The 20,979-nt window shown below is 38.6% G+C and overlaps 1 protein-coding gene across 1 annotated transcript; it reads right to left on the bottom strand.

Annotated features, from left to right (window-relative positions):
- Window positions 1–400: 400 nt before the first annotated feature.
- Window positions 401–12,061, bottom strand: LOC582748 (cilia- and flagella-associated protein 52). Its single transcript, XM_782690.5, has 13 exons — window positions 11,849–12,061; window positions 10,827–11,026; window positions 9,700–9,965; window positions 8,680–8,779; window positions 7,847–8,070; window positions 6,957–7,020; window positions 6,052–6,164; window positions 4,561–4,709; window positions 3,820–3,965; window positions 3,111–3,262; window positions 2,567–2,669; window positions 1,806–1,940; window positions 401–1,307 (listed from the first exon to the last, which is right to left on the bottom strand). Exons 1-13 carry the CDS (start codon window positions 11,943–11,945, stop codon window positions 1,149–1,151), a joined length of 1,908 nt encoding a protein of 635 aa, XP_787783.1. The 5' UTR covers window positions 11,946–12,061; the 3' UTR covers window positions 401–1,148.
- Between the last annotated feature and the right edge of the window lie 8,918 nt (window positions 12,062–20,979).

A 20,979-nucleotide genomic window follows, 5' to 3' on the forward strand; every position in this document is an offset into this window, starting at 1 on the left:
AAACAACTATGTGTCACTTGGTCAACACGACGGGACCAAATCAAGGTGCAAATCAAGCAGAAATATCATGAGGGCGACATAAATAAATTTATGGCTGGACGGATCATTCATATTGCCCCGTCAAATATATCTCTTTCCAAGGTTCGGTACAAATCAGTTATATAATTTCATTTTGATCAAGGTTTCAAGATTTGTGAGTCAGGACAAAACGTATTATTTAAATATCCAAAAGAAACATTTCATTAAAATCTCTTGGGGGGGGGGGGGGCTCAGTATGCAATTAATTATTATACTAGTTTGTGAGTCGAGGGGGGGGGGAGCACATGCAAATGATCCTATCCAAAGCATAGATAAATGGAAAAAGGAAACGGACGAAAAATGTTGACAGAGAAAGATTTGATTTTCGTCGAGACTTTTAAAGTTTATTATTACAAAATATTGGGCCATTGAATTGACTTCCAGTCTTCGTAGCATAGTCTGTAGTCATTTTTCTCAATTTCTTCCTCTAGGTTTCACTACACAATAATAATATGCATGTCTTATCCATTGAGTTACACAAAAAAGCCAAAGTCTTATTTGACTTAAAGCCATATACAATCAACAACACAGACAAATCTGCACATGAAAATACAGAATAAATTAACGTCAAATGCTACCTTTTTTCTTTTTATTCAAACCAAAATATTTTTCCCATTATGATATCATATCTGCCAACCTTTTCCAACAAAAAGTTTGAATATCAGAAATCAAATTAGGAATACAGTCTATTTTTTATATTTTTACACAGAAGTTTACATAACAAGAGGTGATAACAGCTTCCTTTCCTAGAGTCTTTTATCTCAAAACTTTCAGTATTTCATAATCATTGCCCTTTGACAGTTTCCAACAAATTGATCCGATTTTAATGTTTCTGAAACCGTTTATCTATATAATTTGTATGTAATTTTTTGTCTGGCAATGACAGAAAAATATATAAACACAACTCTCAAAAAGCTGGCAGGGGTAAATTGTCACAAACGGGGAAAAGATGTCTCTTAAACTCTTTACTTTCTCCCTTATAGATCTATTATACCTGAATCCCTTTTCACAGTAGCATATCTTCAGCACTACCTACAAAAGGATCAAATTTGTGCTGCTATCTTCAATCTTCAAAGACTGCAGTTGGAGGGGTACTTCCAGCGAAAGATAGCACCATCTTTGCTGACACTGATGATGTACTTTTGATGAGGGCAGATGCGCAGGCGCTTGATTTCACTGCAGTGTCCAACACCAATGCTGGTTACAACACCATTTACATAATCCCATACCTGCAGAAACAGAGAAGAAAATAAGCATGTATTATTGTGTATCACAGTGATTCCCACTGTTTAAATCACTAAAAAGAAACATGTTTCCCTGAAAAATTGCAATATTTATATTTTTTTTTGTATAGGAACATTAATTGAACGAAGATCAGACACTTCTTGGTGAAACAGAACAAATTATAATGAATAGTTGAGAAATTGCCCATTGTGATGGGGAACTTGAGCTCAGAAGGGAGATGAGCAAGTCTCACATTTTATATTTGATGAAAACATTTTTTTTAAACACCCTCCAGATGTCTTGCAAAGGTATCTGACATTAATACTGTGATAGGTACAGTAGAAAGGTGTTATTCCAAGCACATCGAGACCTTGAAAAATACCTTATCATATCAGGTAAATTGTTTTAGAGGGGTAAAACAAATACAAAAGAAAAACAAGAGAATCATTCCACAGATAGAACTTAATCCTAAAGATGATCAAAATGTTTTGACGCGACTGTACCTTGATAAGAGCATCATCACCACCGGTCACAAAGTTACTGCCATCACTGGACATGTCCATGGCATTGATGGCGCCTCCCTTAGACCCTTCCACCTCACGGATCTGGCTGGAATCCCCGGCCTGCCAGTATGCAATCTGAAATCAAGACAAGGTAAAGGAAGATGGGTGAATGATTTATCGCATTCAGAACAGGCATTGTTTACAGGGATTGGGTATCTTGGGTATCTCAGATTCTGATACAAAATCCTGGATTTACCTCATGCTGCGATGATAATTATAAATCTTGAGGCCAGTCAACTTGATCGCCTGTCTAACTATCAAGATATTTATGATTGGAAATCAAATTTTCAAAATTTGTTTAACAGTTTTTATAACACTACAGGCTATTGTACCGGTATAGTAAAACCGGTCACTCAAAGATTTTTACTTTTTTGAGGCACTTCGTGATCATTTTGAATTTTTTTAGGGCTTCAAAAATACACCATCACAGACACTGATATCACATAGGGCCGTGCATCTCAGATTTAAGTTGTTAAACGATGCCTTTAAGGTTTAATTGTACCATTTAGGACAGGCATTGTTAAAGGTTGAAACTAATCAGCACTACTTCAAACTGGCAACACAAAACAAGGGCAACTGTCTTGAATTGATAATTTAGGGATCAGCAAATGAAATATACAGTGTTTGTATGTTAGACTTTGCATGGCATTTTAATCGTCTTTTCTTCTCTCTACCCAGGTTGGTAAACTCCTCATTCTTACCTTCCTGTCTGTTCCGCATGTAATGATCTGGCTCTGCTCAGCACTGTAGCACACACACCTGAACAGGGTGTTGGCAAACACAACCTGGCTCCGTACAAATTTACTGCAGGGGGGAAAAAGAAGCAGAAAAGTTATTTGGGTATTAAAGTGCAATCTTTTTTTGTTCCATACATTATCAACCTTATATCTGATGACTGTATCAAGCAGATAGATCTACTAGAGCTTAGATTAGACAAAATTTCAACTAAAATGATATTTTTAGGTCAATTCATGTTCATAACTCCATAATGAAAATCAATAATACTTGGTAAAGTATGCTAGGATTATTCCTTAGAATTGAAATATGGTATGTGCATAAAATTTTTGCCGGAGCTAAAGCTGCAATAAAAAATTCCAAAGATCTGTGAATCGATGCCCATTGGGATGATAAATTCCAATTCCAATATCAAGTAATATGCATTATATGGAATAGTATTATCATGGTATTCCTTCCAAAATCTAGTCATGATCAAGTTGTGCGGTGCGCAGTTGTCTTTGGACTTACTGGAGATCCCAGATGATGCAGGTTCCATCGGTGCTGGCGCTGACACACTCCGTGTCGGAATGGTTGACTCGGACAAAGGCTACCACACCCTTGTGCTCTTTCAAGGTCTGCCGGAGCTTCTGCTCTCTAGGGAAGATATCCCAAACACGCACCTATCAAGAGAAAAGAATTGGGAATCTGTAAAGCAGTCGCGAAGCTTGGACAGCATCCCCACAAGGTTGGGGGGGGGGGGAGATAGAGAGAGAGAGAGAGAAAATGAGAGGAAAGGGAACAAGAACAGAAGAATACAACCTGGATCTTTACGATAAAACAACTTAAATAAAACAACATTAGTCAGTTATAAATTTTTCTACCTCAAATTTTCAGAAAACCAGCCCTGATTGTATCGTAGAAAGCAATGATGGTATGAATTCTCACATGATTTTCAGATTACCTTTGATATTCTGCGAAAAAAAGAATAACCATCAGGGGGTCTTTCACAAAACTTGTCATAAGTGACAAATGACAGATTTGTTATAAGCTACTGAAATCCTTGCTTCTGATTGGCTATCAGCAGATTTGTCACTGATTTTTGTCATTTGTCATTGAAAAAAGGCTTTATGGACGGGCCTTGATATGATTATTAGAATAGCATACCTAACCCATTTGAGAAAGCAAATATAGATTGAAGTATCAAAAATATATTGTGATAAAAACCCAGTCTTCTTACTTGACCCTCTCCTCCTCCACTGATGATGCGCTTGTTATTACTGGTGACTGCCAGTGCCGTCACTGCTTTATTATGGGCGTCGGCAATCTCATACAACAGCTTCCCAGACTGGGGCAGGAAACTACGAATCTTGTTATCGTTCCATGCTAGGGTAGAGAGAAGAAAGGAGGGATGAAGATGACTTGAAGAGAGATATTTTCTAGATTAGCATCTTAATCAGGTTTATCATTCTCAATCATCATCGGCATCATCGATCATCATCAACATCACTACCTCCAGTGACATCACTATGACTACCACCAGTAACGTCATCCCAATCAATAATGCCATAATCATCATCTTCATCATAATAATCATCATAAATACTATGACCATCATCACTACTATTATTATTAGGATCAACAGCGAGGTCATAAAATTCTGATTCACTACCTGAGTGAATGTGAATTTGTTTTAATGAAAGTATATGATTGAAATTGATGACTACATGTAAGGCTGTACTAGTTTGGCTAGGAGGTATTAGACCACCCAGGAAGGTCACTGACAGGTGGCTATCTTAGCAACTCAGTTCTCAATTAACGTAAGAAAAAGAGGATCATGGGGGACCAATGGCCACCAATTATGCATTGTTTTCTATATAGAGGGAGCAAGTAGCTACAAGTAGTACAGTGGGCTTTTGATAGCAATTTTTTTTTTTTTTACCAAAGCCTTTTGATTTTCAAAATGGTGCAGGCGTCTTACCAGAAACGATGCTCTTGCCATCAGGCATGATGCAGACAGCATGGCACTCCATGTTAGGAACGTTGATACGCATGAGCTCTTTACAGGAAGCTGTCTCCCAAACCCTGATGTCATTCTTTGAACTTGTCACAAAGAGCTCAGAGCAACCTCTGGTAGGTACACAGAATGAAACAATGCAATTAGGTTATAATTATAATAATGACAATAATAATAACCAATTTACATTAAAGGGAGTGTAGATTGGCCATCTACGTTTTCTTTTGGACAACTGCATTGTAAACGAATGGACTTGATTAACGGTAGTCAGCGACTCAATCTCTACATGGTCAGCATTCGCGAAACAGACTGAAGTTCTCCTCACGCTCCGGTTTCGGATATGAGGACCAAAGAAATTGTGGAGGTCAAAAATACGTATCTACACATTTTATCATTCTTGTAATACTCGCCATTTTTTTCTTCCCTGAAGTGCCCCATGCTTATTATTAACAACAATGTTTTTATTCAGTGACAAGAATCGTGTTTTCATTCTAGCAGTAGTGAGTAATTCTCTCATCCCACAGCAGAGGAATCATAGCAAATCTCGGTCCCATTTAAAAAGAGTTACGATTGATTCATATTGTTGCAACTTATCACAACTCTGTACTACGGAGATAGGGTTTTGTTTGCAGCTGATCGGAAGATGGCAAATCGATTTGAATCAATTGCAACTCAGATATTAGATGAGACCCTGGGTCGGTATTCAATTCAATGCTTAGAATAAGTAAGAAATTTACTAAGTAAATTACTAAGCTAGGTACTTTACTTATCTCCTATTCAAAACGCATTTTTAGACTTTTACATAGGTAAGACAAAGTCTAACTAAAATACTTACCGATAAACATTGTGACATCACACGGTCAATCAAAAGTAATGCGCAATTAATACGTCGCAACAAATGCGCGCTTATGTAATTGTGCGCAGGTTATGATATTGCGTTAGAAAACCATATGCCTGCCAAGCAAGGCCTCCAAATAATTGGCCTAAGTCTGGTAGAGAGCTGCATCTTAAATTTAGGGTAAAATACTTAGCCAAAAGTTTGAATTGAATACCAAAATTGGCTAAGTATTTTATCTAAGCAGAAGACTAAGCAAAACACTCATATTTCAAACGTAAGTATTGAATTGAATACCGGCCCAGAGAGGTACTTCACAAAGACTAAGATCAACTTTAAGTTGGACTTAACAATGGCAGGCCATTCATGCTACTGGTCGCTCTCACCATTGGTCTCTCAATTTTGATCTTTAGATTTATTTTGTTTTTCCTTCAATAATGAACTATCAAAAAAATGTTAAATCTGTAGATTTGTGACCATGATTTGTACGTCCCTTGAGAGACATGGCATGAATGGCAAGTTTAACTTAAAGTCGATCTTAGTCTTTGTGAAACACCCCCCCCCCCCAGGACTTCTCCAGAAATCTTGAGTTTCTGTTTTGAGGGTGATAGTACACTTACTTTGGGAATGCGATATCATTGACCTCTTCATAATGACATGTTCTGATCATTTCATAGGTGAATTCTGAGAAGTTGAATCGATAGATATGTGAATTGGACGTCCCGACAAAGAACTGTGAAGAAAAGGAAATACAAAACAGGCATATTAGTTTAAAGTGCAACACAAGGAGCTGACTCTCAGAAACATATCTATTCAACCACCTTTAAAGTGTTTTTTGCATGTCGATTCTCTTCACTGATCCTAGAAAAAAAACTATTCCATAATGAACTGTGTCAATTATTCTCTCTAAAAAAATGTAATTTAATATGCAACCACTTATTGCACCAGCTGTACAAAAAAAGAGATCTACTTCTTCATCAACAACCAATATAATTGTAATTTATGATATTTTCAGTGCCAGCAAACGGGAGAGGTGCTTGAAATTATCTGATTTTTCTGAAACTTTCACTAATCTCTTTGTCTCATATTTCTACTTTTAATGAAAGCGACTCATTTTCAGAGTGGACATTCCATTCAAGGATTACCCCAAAGTGATACAAAGTTTACTTATGTCTACATTAATCAGTTTCCCTCCTGAAATTGGCAACAATTAATCTGATCTGACCAGTTTGAAAGAAAATTACAAAATGAACTCAAAAACTTGGCTAGTTAATTTTAATAAATTAAACGTTTTTTCAGCACACATTGCCAATTTAGAGACTTTAATCACTAATTACAATTGAATTGCTCCAATTTGAGAATAGCATAACGTACTACAATGGAAATACAATCAAATTTTCTGTCACTTTTGCTCTTTCTGCTCATTTATATGTGTATTCCTAGCATTATGAATCAAAAGATAATGCAATAATGTCACTAAAATGAGACACTGTAGTGCTGTTGGTTAATAAAAAGGACATCTTACCTGATGACCTTGTCCTCTTAGTGTAAGGGAAGTAATGTGCCCAGCCTTGTCAATCTTCTTCTTCCTACAATGATAATGAAGACAAAAAGAGACTTGGTTAAAAGGAATAATTCAATTCTTAAACCAAGGATTAGCATTTATGAAGTGCATGCTGGCAACCATATCTAGATAAATAATCCTTTTAATCCGCAAATGTTATAAGATATAATTTATCTACATACTGTATATTATTTAATCCACTGAAACCTACTGACCACATGCTCCTATACACAATGGCCCGAATTCGCAAAGGAGGTTTGTCGACAAACCTTGGTTTTCGTAAATCATATGACGCGTTTTACGCGTTTTTTACAAACCTGGTTTGTAAAGAACAAAGGGAGGTTTGGCGAAACAAAATGAGGTTTGAGCTCAAACCTTGCTTTGTGAATTCGGGCCAATGGGTTTGGAACATAAAAATGAAAGAACTATTCTACTATCCAATCGTATATATGCTTTATCAAAGTAAATACAATTCATTTACTGTACATTGATTGATAAGTGCTTTGTCCACACACCATATCTGCACTTCATGGAATATTCCATGCAACTACTCGCCCCACCTATACCATCCCTTAATAGCTTTCTGAGCTCTGCTAAGGGGATTACTCCATCGAGTATGAAGTACTTTTTGATTTTGTTAGTGGTCATTAACGAACCAACGGAAATGAAAAAATTCAGTAGTCAACAGGGCCCCATCTTACAAAGAGTTGATCAATCGCAACTATGTACATAAGAGATAGGCGACTGCAAACTTGCCATTGATTTGGATCAATCGTAACTCATTGTAAGACGGGGCCCAGGTCAAAATTGTATCTTGAAGGCGGATTCTTCAAATTGGCAACGCTACTCACTTGATGACCTTGAATTTGTCATCGATGAACTTTGCGTGGGCCACAGTGCCGTCCCCAGTGCCAAGGAGGAAGGTACCGTCTTTGACGAGGACCAGCGAAGTCACGCCCATCCCAAAGAGGTCCTTCTTGGGACCGTAGCAGCTGAGCATCTTAGTGCTGGCAATGATCCTCAGGATGTCGCCTGTGGTGGTGGCGCAGTAGAAGTAGTCGTCCTCGGGTGCAACCTACACAAGCCATCAATTAGGATGATCATTATAAATCAGTATTTCAATAATGATAATTTTTTGCATTTCAAATTGAGTGGAGTACCAAGTCATGGTACAGTAGTTCTTTCAAGAGACTCTCGATCAACGGTAGAGGGATTGTATCTCTGCCCATTGCATATGCTCTTTAATAAACAATGCATTTTATCAATTTGCCACTCTTGACCAAGGTGTGACCTGGCAGAAATTTGTTTTAGATATAAACAGTGCATCTAGCAACCCCCCCCCCCCCCCCAAAAAAAAAAAGTTCCAGTTATCAGCCTTTTCTTCTTTCAGCTATTCCAAATAACTATTCATTTTATATTCACATTCATTCATGCATTCATCAAAAAAAAAAGTTATGCTTTAGGAATCTTGCATAAATTTTACAGATCAGCTCATATGTGACCAAATGAATTCTTAAAATATTTTGTTTCATTGCTGCAAAATATTACAACACTTAAAAATCAGCCAAGTCATATGAAAGAATATCTTACATTATATCGATAACACTGATATGTCAGTCCAAGGCCTATTCATTTCTGCTTAATATTTTTCATATAACTGCCTTCGTATGAATTTCAAACTTACCACAATGCTCTTGACAATTCGTTTGAGCTGTCCCAATGATACATCAGTAGGCCTGATCTTTCGATTCTCCACGTCTAGATCCCAAACACGCAATGTTCGCCTGAAATATCATGTTCAAAGAGATGGAATGAGCATCAGATATAGATCTGTAAATCTGACCCTCATTTGTCTCATTTGCAAGGCTAGATACAGAATAAACAGTTAAACAAGAGCTGTATTCTTCTTTTTTTTAGATAGATTGGAAGGGTTGATCTTGCAATTCCCAATGGCTAGATTCCAGACAGGCATCTAAAACTAAATTACAATGTCAAATGGAATGTGTAATAACATTAGATATCTGTGATACCGATGCTCAACTATCTAATTAGCATGCTAGATATTAGGTACCAAATAAAAAGGGCAGGCAGTGACGCTACAATACATGCGCATCTGAAAACATGGATGACGCAATGTTAAAGCGCATATTAAAATTGCGGCCTTAACCGTAAAATGGTGTATTCAGGTAACCGCCAACATTTCAGGAGGGTACCCTGGTACCCACAATTGATACAACAGAAAACATCTGCTAGATCTACTATTATTTTTAGATCTAAATGTTCCTATAAACATGCTTAAATTTGACAATTTAGAGCAGCCAAATACATTTAAATATACAAGCATACCTTGTTTAATATCGGGGTATCTCATATGAAGTTATTTTTTATCCATGTTTGGTGATGTTTAGTGCTATTATCATGTCTCTGAAAGTAAAAAGCTATGCAAATTTGTGGCTTAGATCAATATGACACTCAAATAGCTTCACTCAGTGAGTACGTCCCACGTTTAAAATTAGTACTCTGGGCCCCCGTTGCACAAAACTTACCATTGATAGTAACTTTGTAATCATTGGTAACTACCATGGAAACCTTGATTTTGATTGGCTGTATGAGCCCTGTTACCATGGAAGTTGCCATTAATGGTAAGTTTCATGCAACGGGGCCCTGATTGGTGGTGAACAACCATGCATGTACAAATACTCACTCTCCGCCTGAGAAGAATAAGAAATCGCTCTGGTTGGCTGCAGCAACGCAGTACGTAGTCCCTGCACTCTTGACAGCGGCCTCTGATCCGCACACTGCTTCCTTCTTCATCACATCCCAGATCACGATAGCGCCATCGTCTTGACCTCCCAGAGACACAAGGTAGAGGTCATTTGGTGAGAAGGCCAGGTCTTGAACTTTGACCTTATGCAGGTCCAGCTTGCAGTGGACGGAACGTTTCTCGTAGTCCCAGACAATGATCATGGCCTGCAAACGATTGAAGACAAAAAATGCTGAAGTATTTTTAATTTTTAATTTCAACGTCCCTTAAAAGTATGGGTGTACTTTAGGTACTAAATATCCCAAAACTCCTTGTCAAATTCGTCTTCTGGAAGTCTTCTGCATGAGATGGAGATACAATTAAGTCACAGTGTTTGAGTGACCCTGTAGGAAGTCTTGTATCTTAGAGTTGATTTCCTCAATGAGGACAGGATTGACAGCGATTGACAGGGGATAGACGATATGACTCTTTGTCAGATTTGTCTTCTGGAAGAACATTCGGGGGCCATTTGCAGGCATATTTCAGTTGTCAGCCATTAAATCTGCCCTACAAGTACAACTCTGAGGTATTTTGTTGCTGTTGATTTGCTTCAGGTTGCATTTCGTCAAAGATAAATGATTGGGCCTACGTTGTGAATCAAAATTTATGTGAATGTAATGTTTACATGTTTGATGGAGTCTTAGGAGTAGTGTTGGGTCCAACCAATCGTCACCAGGGGGGTGTTTCACAAAGACCCCAAGTCGAACTTAACTTTATGAAAAGCCATTGTTAGCCTTAAAATGAAATATATTCAAAGGCGAAAATTCAAGTATTTTAGACTTTTTATAAATTCCACATCAAGAAAATTAAATCTCCTTGATAATAGAAAATATGAATGATTTGAATCAACATTTCTTGCCTTTAAAAATAACTTTTACAAAATATTTTCATAGATTTTCATAGATGCTAATGGCTTTCCATAATTTTTAAGTCCAACTAAGAGATAAGTTCAACTTAAAATCTTTGTGAAACATATCCCCCAGATCATTTATTGTAAAATCTGATGATGAACAAATCCCTTGCCATACCTTGAAACCCATGTGAGTCTGCTGGCCGGATGCTATGAAGCGTCCACTGCGTGAGATGGTGACACAGGTCACAGTGTTTGTGTGACCCTGTAGGAAGTCTTGCTTCTTAGAGTTTAAATTCTCAACGATGACGGTGTTGCCAAGGGGATAGACAATATGATTCCTATCAGGGTGCACTGATAAGCTGCCCTGGCTTGATCCTGAAGATGGAAAAACAAAGGGAGAAGATGGCTTGTAATCAAAGAAACCATTTAATCACATCCATAATGAATTTCTAAGCTTTTATAACAGTGATGTGTAACAATAACATGCTTATTTTCTGAATTCTACCTTTGGCTTTAGGCTTAGTTAAGGCTTAAAATATTCACATATGTTGCAGACACAAATCGCAGTTCCCTGGAAGAATCCTGGATCGATGAACAGGCTTAGACCTACAACATCGTGTATTAAAGTAAAGTTAAGTAAAGTAAAGGTACACGTAAATCACTACAAATTACCAGCAATGTACCAAACTACCATGGGGGTTTTCGGAGTGTACTGAACAAAGAAAAAAAACGTTTGAGAAGATCTTTATTTTTTGGGAGGCATTTCGTCTGCGTTAACAGGGATATCCTTGTTTATGCGGATAAACAACGTGATGGACATGTGCCCTATATAAAAAGCCACCATTATTATTATTATTATTCTCTCTCAGTCAGACTCGACCAGCGCCCACTCAGTGACTCACCGACTGCTCTCAATCTCACTTCTCAGTCATGCATGCCACACACATTCACAGACGCCATTATTTCAAATTCAATCATACAACTACAAGGTGGCCGACTATTACTTCTCATAATCAGATAACGGTTCTACATTTTCATTTTCTTTCATTTACATTGCCAAATGTCCTAGGCCATGCCACGCCATACCAGGCAGCGCATGAACGCTGCGCACCAACACCCGAGCCCTGACATTGCCCTGCTGTTATGCGGCGAGGGCCGGGTCACGTCGGGGTGCTGAAACCACGGGCAACGACTTACCATTGAAACCGATTGTGGACATCAATTCAAGGCGATCAATATCATCTGAATTATTCTCCTCTCCACCATTCACTGCTTTCCGCTGTTGGTCACCCATGGTTTATGGTTATTTCCCCTCAATAATTCAAAATTAAACGTTTTTCACTGTTTTTCGTCTGGTCATTCAAATCAAGTCGAACTGATTGACGGCAGTTGCTATGACAGCCTCTTCCGCATATTTGGCGCAGATGGCGCTCTTTAATTTGCAGCAGGGGCTCTCGTCTTCTGCATCATGTTCTGCATTCTTCCAGCGCTGAACTTTACGTGAAAAAAATATTATTCATCACACTTTCTCCCCACAAAATTTAGCAACATAAAAGTTGATGCACCTTTGTCTAGAAATAATATAGATCCTTTAGTGATTATTATGCATATACTTGTACATTGACTACCTGTCACTCACTTTACACAAGACAAAATGGAACTACGTCTCGATTACCCCTCTTCCTTAATTTAGGGTGGTAAAACATTGATATGATGGTAACTCTACCATGGCAACATCACTCAACAGCCAATCAAACCACAGTTTCCATTGAAGTTAATTACCATCAATGCTTAGTTATGCAACTGGGCCAAGACCATAGCTTGTATTGTTACTGAAATATCACAAAGTGATAACAAAAAAGCCTATAATAATGTCAGTTGATTTGGGACCTTTGGAGAGCAAAGGAAGAAAAGAGAAATGAAAAGTAATGGAAAAGGAAAGAAAAAAAAAATGGAAGGAAAGGGATGAAAATGAATGAAAGAGAAAAGAAAGTAAATAAAGAAATGTCAGAAACGAATTGAATAGGAGAGAAAAAGAGAAAGAGGGGAACTAAACTGAAAAGTAAATGAAGGGGAAAATAAAGTAAGGAAAGGACATAAAAGAAGCAAAGAAAGAAAAAGAAAAGAGAGGAAGAGGAAAGAAAATGGAATGGAAATAGAAAAAGGCATATAAAAAAAGAAAGATAAAAGATAAAGGAAAGAATTAGAACGATATCGAAAAAGGAAGAAGAAAAAAAAACTCGAGAAAAGGCATAGCGATATAGGATGGACGAAGAACAATTAAAGAGGGAGATAAAGGGGGGAAAAAAGAGAAATAAAGAAAAATAACGAGCAACAAGGCAGCCCAAATAAAACTACATGTGTTACAGAAAACTTCAGTTTCATATCTATGTTTACAGGAGATCTAACGTCTTTAAAAAATCTAAATGGCTGAGTTTCTCCCCTCCAGTAGACCTTCGTCTCATAAGCCAACCATAATTAAGCTTAAGCAATATCATGAAAGAAAAAGTATTTTCAAAACTGAGTTAGACACGTACAATACTTGACTGCCAGCATGGGCGGAAATCCAAAGGATTATTAGAAGAAAAAACACACAGAAACAAACAAACAATAACATAATTATATGGGAAAACGAAAACACACTAGGCCTATACTATTATTTCAGCTCTCAAGTGCCATCACTAATTTAAAATGGAAACTCTCCTCGCTCGCTCGGTCACTACGCTCCCATTGGCACTGATCGATCTGTAGAGTCACATGAATTATTAATCAGTAAATTTCTGAGAACAAGAAGAATGAAGAAATTCTCGATTGCTAATTATTAAAATGTCAAGTTTTAAAATGCAATTATCACTCGGTTGCTACAAGTAGAGATACTTCAATGAATTACTGCTCGATCTGAAGAGTCATACAAATTATTAATCAGTGAATTTCTGAGAAGATGAAGAATGAAGAAATTCTCGATTGCTAATTATTAAAATGTCAAGTTGTTTTAAAATACAATTTTCACTCGGTTGCTACAAGTAGTGATAATTCAATGCCTTACAAAAATAATTTATGTTCCCCATATAGGTGTTTATCAGTTATCAGGCGCGTACGCAAGGGGGGGGGGGGGGGGGGGGGGGGGGGGGGGGGGTGGGTCTAAACCCCCCCCCCCATCCCTAATTTTTGTTTATGTGTGTGTTTTGGAGGAACCCCCCCCCCTCAATTAAAAAAAAATAAAAATAAAAAAATAAAATAAAGGGTGACCAAAAAAGGTGACCTTACCCCCCCCCCCCCGACTGAACGAAATGTCGGTCGGCCAAATTTTCGGGTGAAACCCCCCCCCCCCCCCCCCCGCTTATTCAGCGGCTGGCCGAGTCGTTGTGAAATTTTCGACGTGAGTTCAAATTTTAACCCCCCCCTCGAAAAAAATCCTACGTACGCTCCTGTCAGTTATGTTCTTTTGGGAATTACTATTGTGCTTCATATTTGTCTGTTCTTAATTTCATTTGAAGAAGTAATGTATTTGCATAAGTCTATGTTATAAGATTATTTCGCCCAACTTACAAATTCTAATACTATTTATTCATTTTGTTTTCTCTTCTTTGTTATCTATATTATTATCCAATTTTGCTTATATCCATGGAGTTAACCAAGGTTGGTTTGAAAGGAACGACAGAAGCTGACCCATACGGGGTTAATCAGTCTCTGGACCTAGGGGTGTGGTCCGGGGACCAACGAGTCGATTGCAACCAATAAATCGAACAAAATTGTTTCCCGTAATGCATTTCTTTTTCATCCTCTTCTTTTTTTGTCTCCTTCCCTTACTCTTGCTTCTTCTTCACCATTTTCTTCTTATTATTCTTCAAATCCTTCTTCTTCTCCTCCTCCTTCTTCTCTATCTTCTTCTTCTTCCCCTTCTTTTTTCTTTTCTTCCTCTTCTTCTTCTATTTCTTCTTCTTATTTTTTTTCTTCTTCTTGTCTTCCTTCTTCCTCTCTTTTTTTCCGGAATCCGGAAGTAAAAAAACATAATTAAAAGAAAACTGGTATTCAAGTATAGGCCTAGATAAAAGGCCCCTCTCTCTCTCTCTCTTCCGCTCTCTCTTTCTGTCTGTCCCTCTCTCTCTCTCTCTCTCTCTCTCACACACACACACACACACACACACGTACACAATCCAACTCTCCCCTATCTTTCTCTCTTTCTCTCATCTTTCTCTCTCTCTCTCTCTCTCTCTCTCAGTCTCTCTCTCACACACACACACACACACACACACACGCACATGTACACCCTCTCTCTCTCTCTCTGTTCGGATCATTGACAATTGGCACTATCGGGGGGAAATTAGATACTATATCGTATAAAAGATCGAGGCCACGTTGTGACTTTGAATGAGCAATATTCAGTTACGTTGCTATAATAAGAATTTTTTTTTTTAATAAGCACTGCATTTCTATTAGAGGCGCCACATAATGGCATGGTAATAAACCATGGTTATCGTCAGTAGAGATAGAGTTGCGTACTCGACATGCGGGGGCAATATAGCAGTGCGACCTAACGAGGCATATAATCCACACCGCACGCAAAGGTTTCCTTGATCAGCTCGTGCATGGTTTCATGTTTGACTTTTACTTCAGTTCTGGCTTTATCGGGGATTGTAATCATACCGTCTAGATGTTAAACAACGATTCTATCTTCATTCGTCAAAGGATACTTTGAATGTTGATATTGATTCATTCAAGGCTGGAACAAAGTTTATTTTCCATCTGATTTCTTGAATGATTCCACCATGGATTTTGTTTTTGCTTATATTTTTTGCTTAGATACACGGCGACGCATAACGGTGCCATTTATAAATCGCTATTAGAAGACGACAGGATTGCAGTTAAATACACAGACAACTCATCTTTCCTGAGCTGATTTTCGTCCTTACACTGAAGTGAAACATTTCTGTGCTTGACTACTGAGGATATTTCAAGTTTATACTAACGACATTTCGTAATGAGTAATTCTTTCTTATCGTAAAAATCCAAAAGGCTTTTTACGCTCGCCGCTGACTGTTTTATTAATGTAATATACTCGCTCGTAATTAAACTCGAGGCCGTATCAGCGTGGTACGAGCAAATTTATATCATCGAGGTTTATAAGAAAGTATAGTAGTATACCAAAAGGCAGCCAATTATTTTTTCAAGGTGTTTTTCATCGGTGCATGCACAAGGATATTGAGCTACTCACTACCATGACGACTTCAACATAGATCTTCATAAATTAAATAGCGTAATGATTTGAACTGTCATTCAAACGTGCCACGGTGTAATTCCCTAACAGAATACATTGGAAATAATAATGAGGAGAAGGTTCGTAATTTGTAAAGATTTGGTGTGAAATCTGTACGCCAGTGCTATCGTGCTATAAATTTATCTCCAGCGAGTGAGTGCGATGTGGAGACATGACTTGTAATTGGTGTGCCAGAAAACAGGATTGGATATAATGTTTAGATGGTGATGTCTACAAAATCAATATCACTGTTAGTTGACTTTCGTATCCTCGAGTTTGGAAGTCTCACCAAGATGGGAACCCGATATAAAAAGAAAGGAATGAAATGTCACAAACACTAAATTCGAGTCGACATTTTTTTTTGTGACTGATACATCTCCCCTCATCCATAATGGCTAGTGGGTCCAATTTGCGTACTGTTGTTCACACGGCAGCAAGAAAACATTTGGAAATACTGGAGCTATTAGGAGCCAGTAATGCCACTAGCAACGAAGTGTCAGAGTCTTCGAAAATCGTCGTGTCAACGATTATCTTGATGATATGGATAATCGGCATGACGTCGAACGTCGTGATATGGATACGGGCATGTTCGCCGCGATGCCAGGGTTTGTTTGGACAGCGAGCACTCAGCGTCTACGTCGTTCACAAGTCAATCGCCGACTTCATGTTCCTCCTTAGTTGTCCCTTCCACATCGCTGCCTTGTTTCATCCCAAGGGTTGGTTGTTTGGCCCCGTGGGATGTCGCTTTATTGCGTCTGTTGACATGTTAGCCATCTTGCTTTCAGGGAACGCGCTCTTCTCGCTGGGGATCGAGAGGTATACGTCGGTCGTCCGAGCGTCGATGTCGGTTTCGCATCGTCTGAAGCGACTGCGGAGATCATACCTCCACGTCGCCGCTATCTGGGTTTACTGTGTCATCTTAGCGTCTCCTGTAATTGCAGTATCAACGTCGTACACCGGGCTCGATGGCCGCGTCTTCTGCGGTTATATCTGGCCTCAGAGTAACCAGAACTTTTACCAGATGTTCTTCAGCGTCCAGTTCTTTCTCCAATTCTTATTCGTGTTCGGTACCTTGGTCTATATGTGGTATCACGCCTGGAGGTTTGCCAAGAAGAATTCGGGCGTTCACCAATTCTTCAGCCGGCGACGCGATATGCGGAAACACCGCGCCATCGTCATACTGTGTGTCACGCACTCCCTCTGTTGGTTTCCGTTCTGGATATGGCACTTCTTGCGAACGACGGGTCGCCCGATGTACGAGGTCATACTAGGAACTCCTATTCCTGGTGGTTCAAGCGCACCAGAGCTCGCAATCACGACTTTGATATACATCCCGTCTTCGATAAGTCTTCTTGTTTTCATGGGGTGCATTGACGAATGGCGGAATGGATGTCAAGTTCGAGAGTCTAGCATGCCCAATAGACTAGCGACGCGAGATCGCACAACATACAACGTCGAAATCGGCCTTCATCCCATCGACGAACGTCGAAATCAGGACACCGTTGTGACTGTATCGTATCATGTCAAGCCGGACGACGTTGATGGTGATAGCCCAGGAAAAAGAACGGAGGACGGAGACGACAATGATTCGGGGCAGGGATCATCCGAAGCTGCACCACGAGGCACAGATGACATCCACATTCAGTATCAAAATGATGGCTTCCGCGACGACGACGATGGGAGCGTCAACAACGAAGGAGCTGCGAGAACTGATGACCATTGCGATGACCGGCCCGATGGAGACGATGAGCTCAATGAAAACGTTGATGAAGACCATGCCCATTGCCATAATGATCACGAAGATCGTTTTGATATTGAAAACGCACTCGAATATGCACTCGAAAATGCAGTGGACTCGGCTCGAGAGAGTGTATCTGAAAATGGTCATATCGGCGCAGAAGGGCTTGTTAATGAACGCTTACGTTGCTAACGTTTCGTCATTGTGTGATTCTTAGCATTCCCAAACCATTTCTGTTTCGTTTAAATTAATGCTAAAATTGCAACAGTTTACTAACGTCAAGACCTGGTATATGACATTTATTGTGCAGTTTCGTTCCATAATTTAACCAAACATCAGATAGGATTGTGTCTGTTTTATATTTTGATATTATGAAGAAAGTGAAATGTGTTTCTCATTGCCTAAGCGATTTTGCGAACGACATAAGCGATTGCCCATTTATTGGAATCAATGTGACCATTGCCTACTCTTTCTTCCAAGCATCACTTATAATGATGAAGCACAAAAACACAATTTTAATCAATATGTTTGATATAGTAAGGAAGCCAGAAAATGATGAGTTGTGCTGACGCAATGCCCGGAATCACCCGACTAAAAATGATGGTATAAACAAATATGTTGTGCACCAAAGGGATTTTTTTAACGAAGTAAAAGTGATTATTATTGTTTATTCCAATGCAGAATTCATTTGATACATATTTATTTTGTATAGAAAAACAAAATTGGCAACAGTAGGGCCCAAGAGAAAGGGGATGGAGAACTATACAGATAGTGGCGCATCCAACATGAGCTAAAGCCCGAGAACCCGGCCCTTCTATGAATATCGATTTCTGGGTATGCAACTATATAGCGTGAAGCAGATTACGTATTTTGATCTAAAAAGAGCCTGTATACAAAATATGGCAGATACTCCTGGTACTTTTCATAAGATAGATAAGATAATTTCAATTCGAACTGCTCTATAATATCGCTTGTGTTAACCGTCAATGGTTTCAATTCATATCATGTGATAAATGCTTCTTTTCTGGAAAAGATAACGAAACATATTTTTTTAGTGTGGTTTCAATGGCAAAGGATTTATGGGAACAGTGTGGCAACATCTTGGATCTTCTATTCTTAAAGAGATTGTGCACAAGATGAAATAACTGGATAGTGGCAGATAATTAATCAGGTTTTCTTATTAATTCAATATGTTATTTCTGAGTAGGGAAACAAAAGCAGCCCCTAAGTATTGAAGAAATAAGGGAGAAATTACTTAAAGGGATTGGGTAACTTTGTCTTAGATTCTGAAACAAAATCCTGGATTTAGCCCTTGCTGCTATGATAATCATAAACCTTTATGTCAGTCATGCAGGAACCTACAACCGATCGCCTGTCTGATTATCAAGATATTTATGATTGGAAATCGAAATCAAATTTTGCGTTTTCCTGAAGGGTTTTCATAACACTACAGTCTTTTGGGGAAAACGAGTATGGTAGAATCGGTCACTCAAAGATTTTTTTACTTTTTTGAGGCACTTCTTGATCATGTTGAAGCGCAATTTTTGTATTACACCATATCACAGACACTGATAACACGTAGGACCGTGCATTTTAACATTTGTTTAAAAACATTTTTTAACGATGCCTTTAACAGCAAACAAGACTAGAGGAAAGAAAAATAGCTATTTAACGAAATACATTGAAACTTCATTATAACAAATTGGAAAATTCTTAAATTGAGACAATGTAAGAATACACCATCATGGGATCAAAGACGGCAAAGACTGATAATTTATCCATGTTTGACCTTATTTTTTCCAGCCGCTACAGGCTGCTATCCTTTCTGTTCTTTTCCTCTTTTTTTGGTTTTGTTCTGTGTGTTTGCGAGGGGGGGGGGGGGGGGGGGGGGGGGGGGGGGGGGGGGGGGGGTGTGTGATTTTCAAATTTTCGAGAGCCAAATTTTACTATGACAATGCTCGAATGATGTATACAATGATGCAATACCTGTTATGAACTTATTTATTATGCAATATCATTATGAACAATCTAAAATGTGTATATTAAAAAACACATTTAGTATTTAACTACTACCGCATCCGGACACCTACCCCTGGACATCCACCCCCGGATAACCACCCCAAGTCAACTACGTACCCCTTGGACAACTACCCCCTAGGGCAACCACCCTCCAGACATCTACCCCCTAGGATAGTTGTCCGGGGGTAGGTGTCCTATAGAGGATGGTTGTCGTAGGGGTAGTTGTTTTGGGGGTAGTTGTCCGGGGGAAGTTGTCCGGGGGTAGTTGTCCGGGTGTAATTGTCTGGGGGTAGTTGTCCGGGGTAGTTGTCCGGGTGTATTTGTCTGGGGGTAGTTGTCCGGGGGTAGTTGTCTGGGGTTAGTTGTACCGGGGGTAGTTGTCCTAGGGGGTAGTTATCTTAGGGGGTAGTTGTCCTAGGGGGTAGTTGACTGGGGGTGGTTGTCCGGGGGTGGATGTCCAGGGGGTAGGTGTCCTAGAACCTACTATTACAAGTATAATTATCATTCTACGTTTGTTGTAAGTAATATTTATCAGAGTAGAAAGACAATTTAGCCACAAAATTGTGATGTAATAATCATAACCCACATACTTAAAACAAACTATTAGTATCACAATCATGCTATAAAATATATGCCAGAGAAACTATTAAAATAACGCAAAATTTAGTATAATGCACTTATTCCTGGTTACATTTCTATTATTTATATTGGTATTTAAGTTCGCCAAAGATACATATTAGAATCGGATTGCTTATTATCGTTGAGGAATCTCAATTTCGTGTTTTCTTTCTATTATTTCGTTAGCTACTTTCTGTATATGCTTTATGATTCATGCTTTATGCTGTATATGCTTGATATTTTCCCTAAATGTTTGTATGTTTTCTATATATGCTTTATATGCTGTATATGCTTTATATTTTTCCTATATTGTACATGTCGTATACCCTGCCAGTGACACAATTGTGTTTGTATCTAACGTTGTGTCATGGACCTGGGTTTAAATGTTTTTACTTCTTTGTTTATTACGCTGAATAAAGATGATACATATTATATACAGAATATTGAAAAACGAAATTATTTTTTAACTGTTCATTGGTCGGTATTGGTGTATTTTTAATGTTTGGCTAGATTAATGCAAAATGCCCCAAATTCATCTCTAAATATCGTCATCGCTCATTATTTTTGTTATGATGAAAAGGTCACCCGTTACCGGTGAAAAGACGCTGACATGTTGTATACATGTATTGGTGGCGATATAACTCGGAATAGAGACTGACCTCTGCCGCATTAGAGACGTGGAAAGGGCATGATATA

The sequence above is a fragment of the Strongylocentrotus purpuratus genome, unplaced genomic scaffold, assembly GCF_000002235.5.
Source record: "Strongylocentrotus purpuratus isolate Spur 01 unplaced genomic scaffold, Spur_5.0 spur5_scaffold_14, whole genome shotgun sequence".
Classification (NCBI taxonomy): domain Eukaryota; kingdom Metazoa; phylum Echinodermata; class Echinoidea; order Camarodonta; family Strongylocentrotidae; genus Strongylocentrotus; species Strongylocentrotus purpuratus.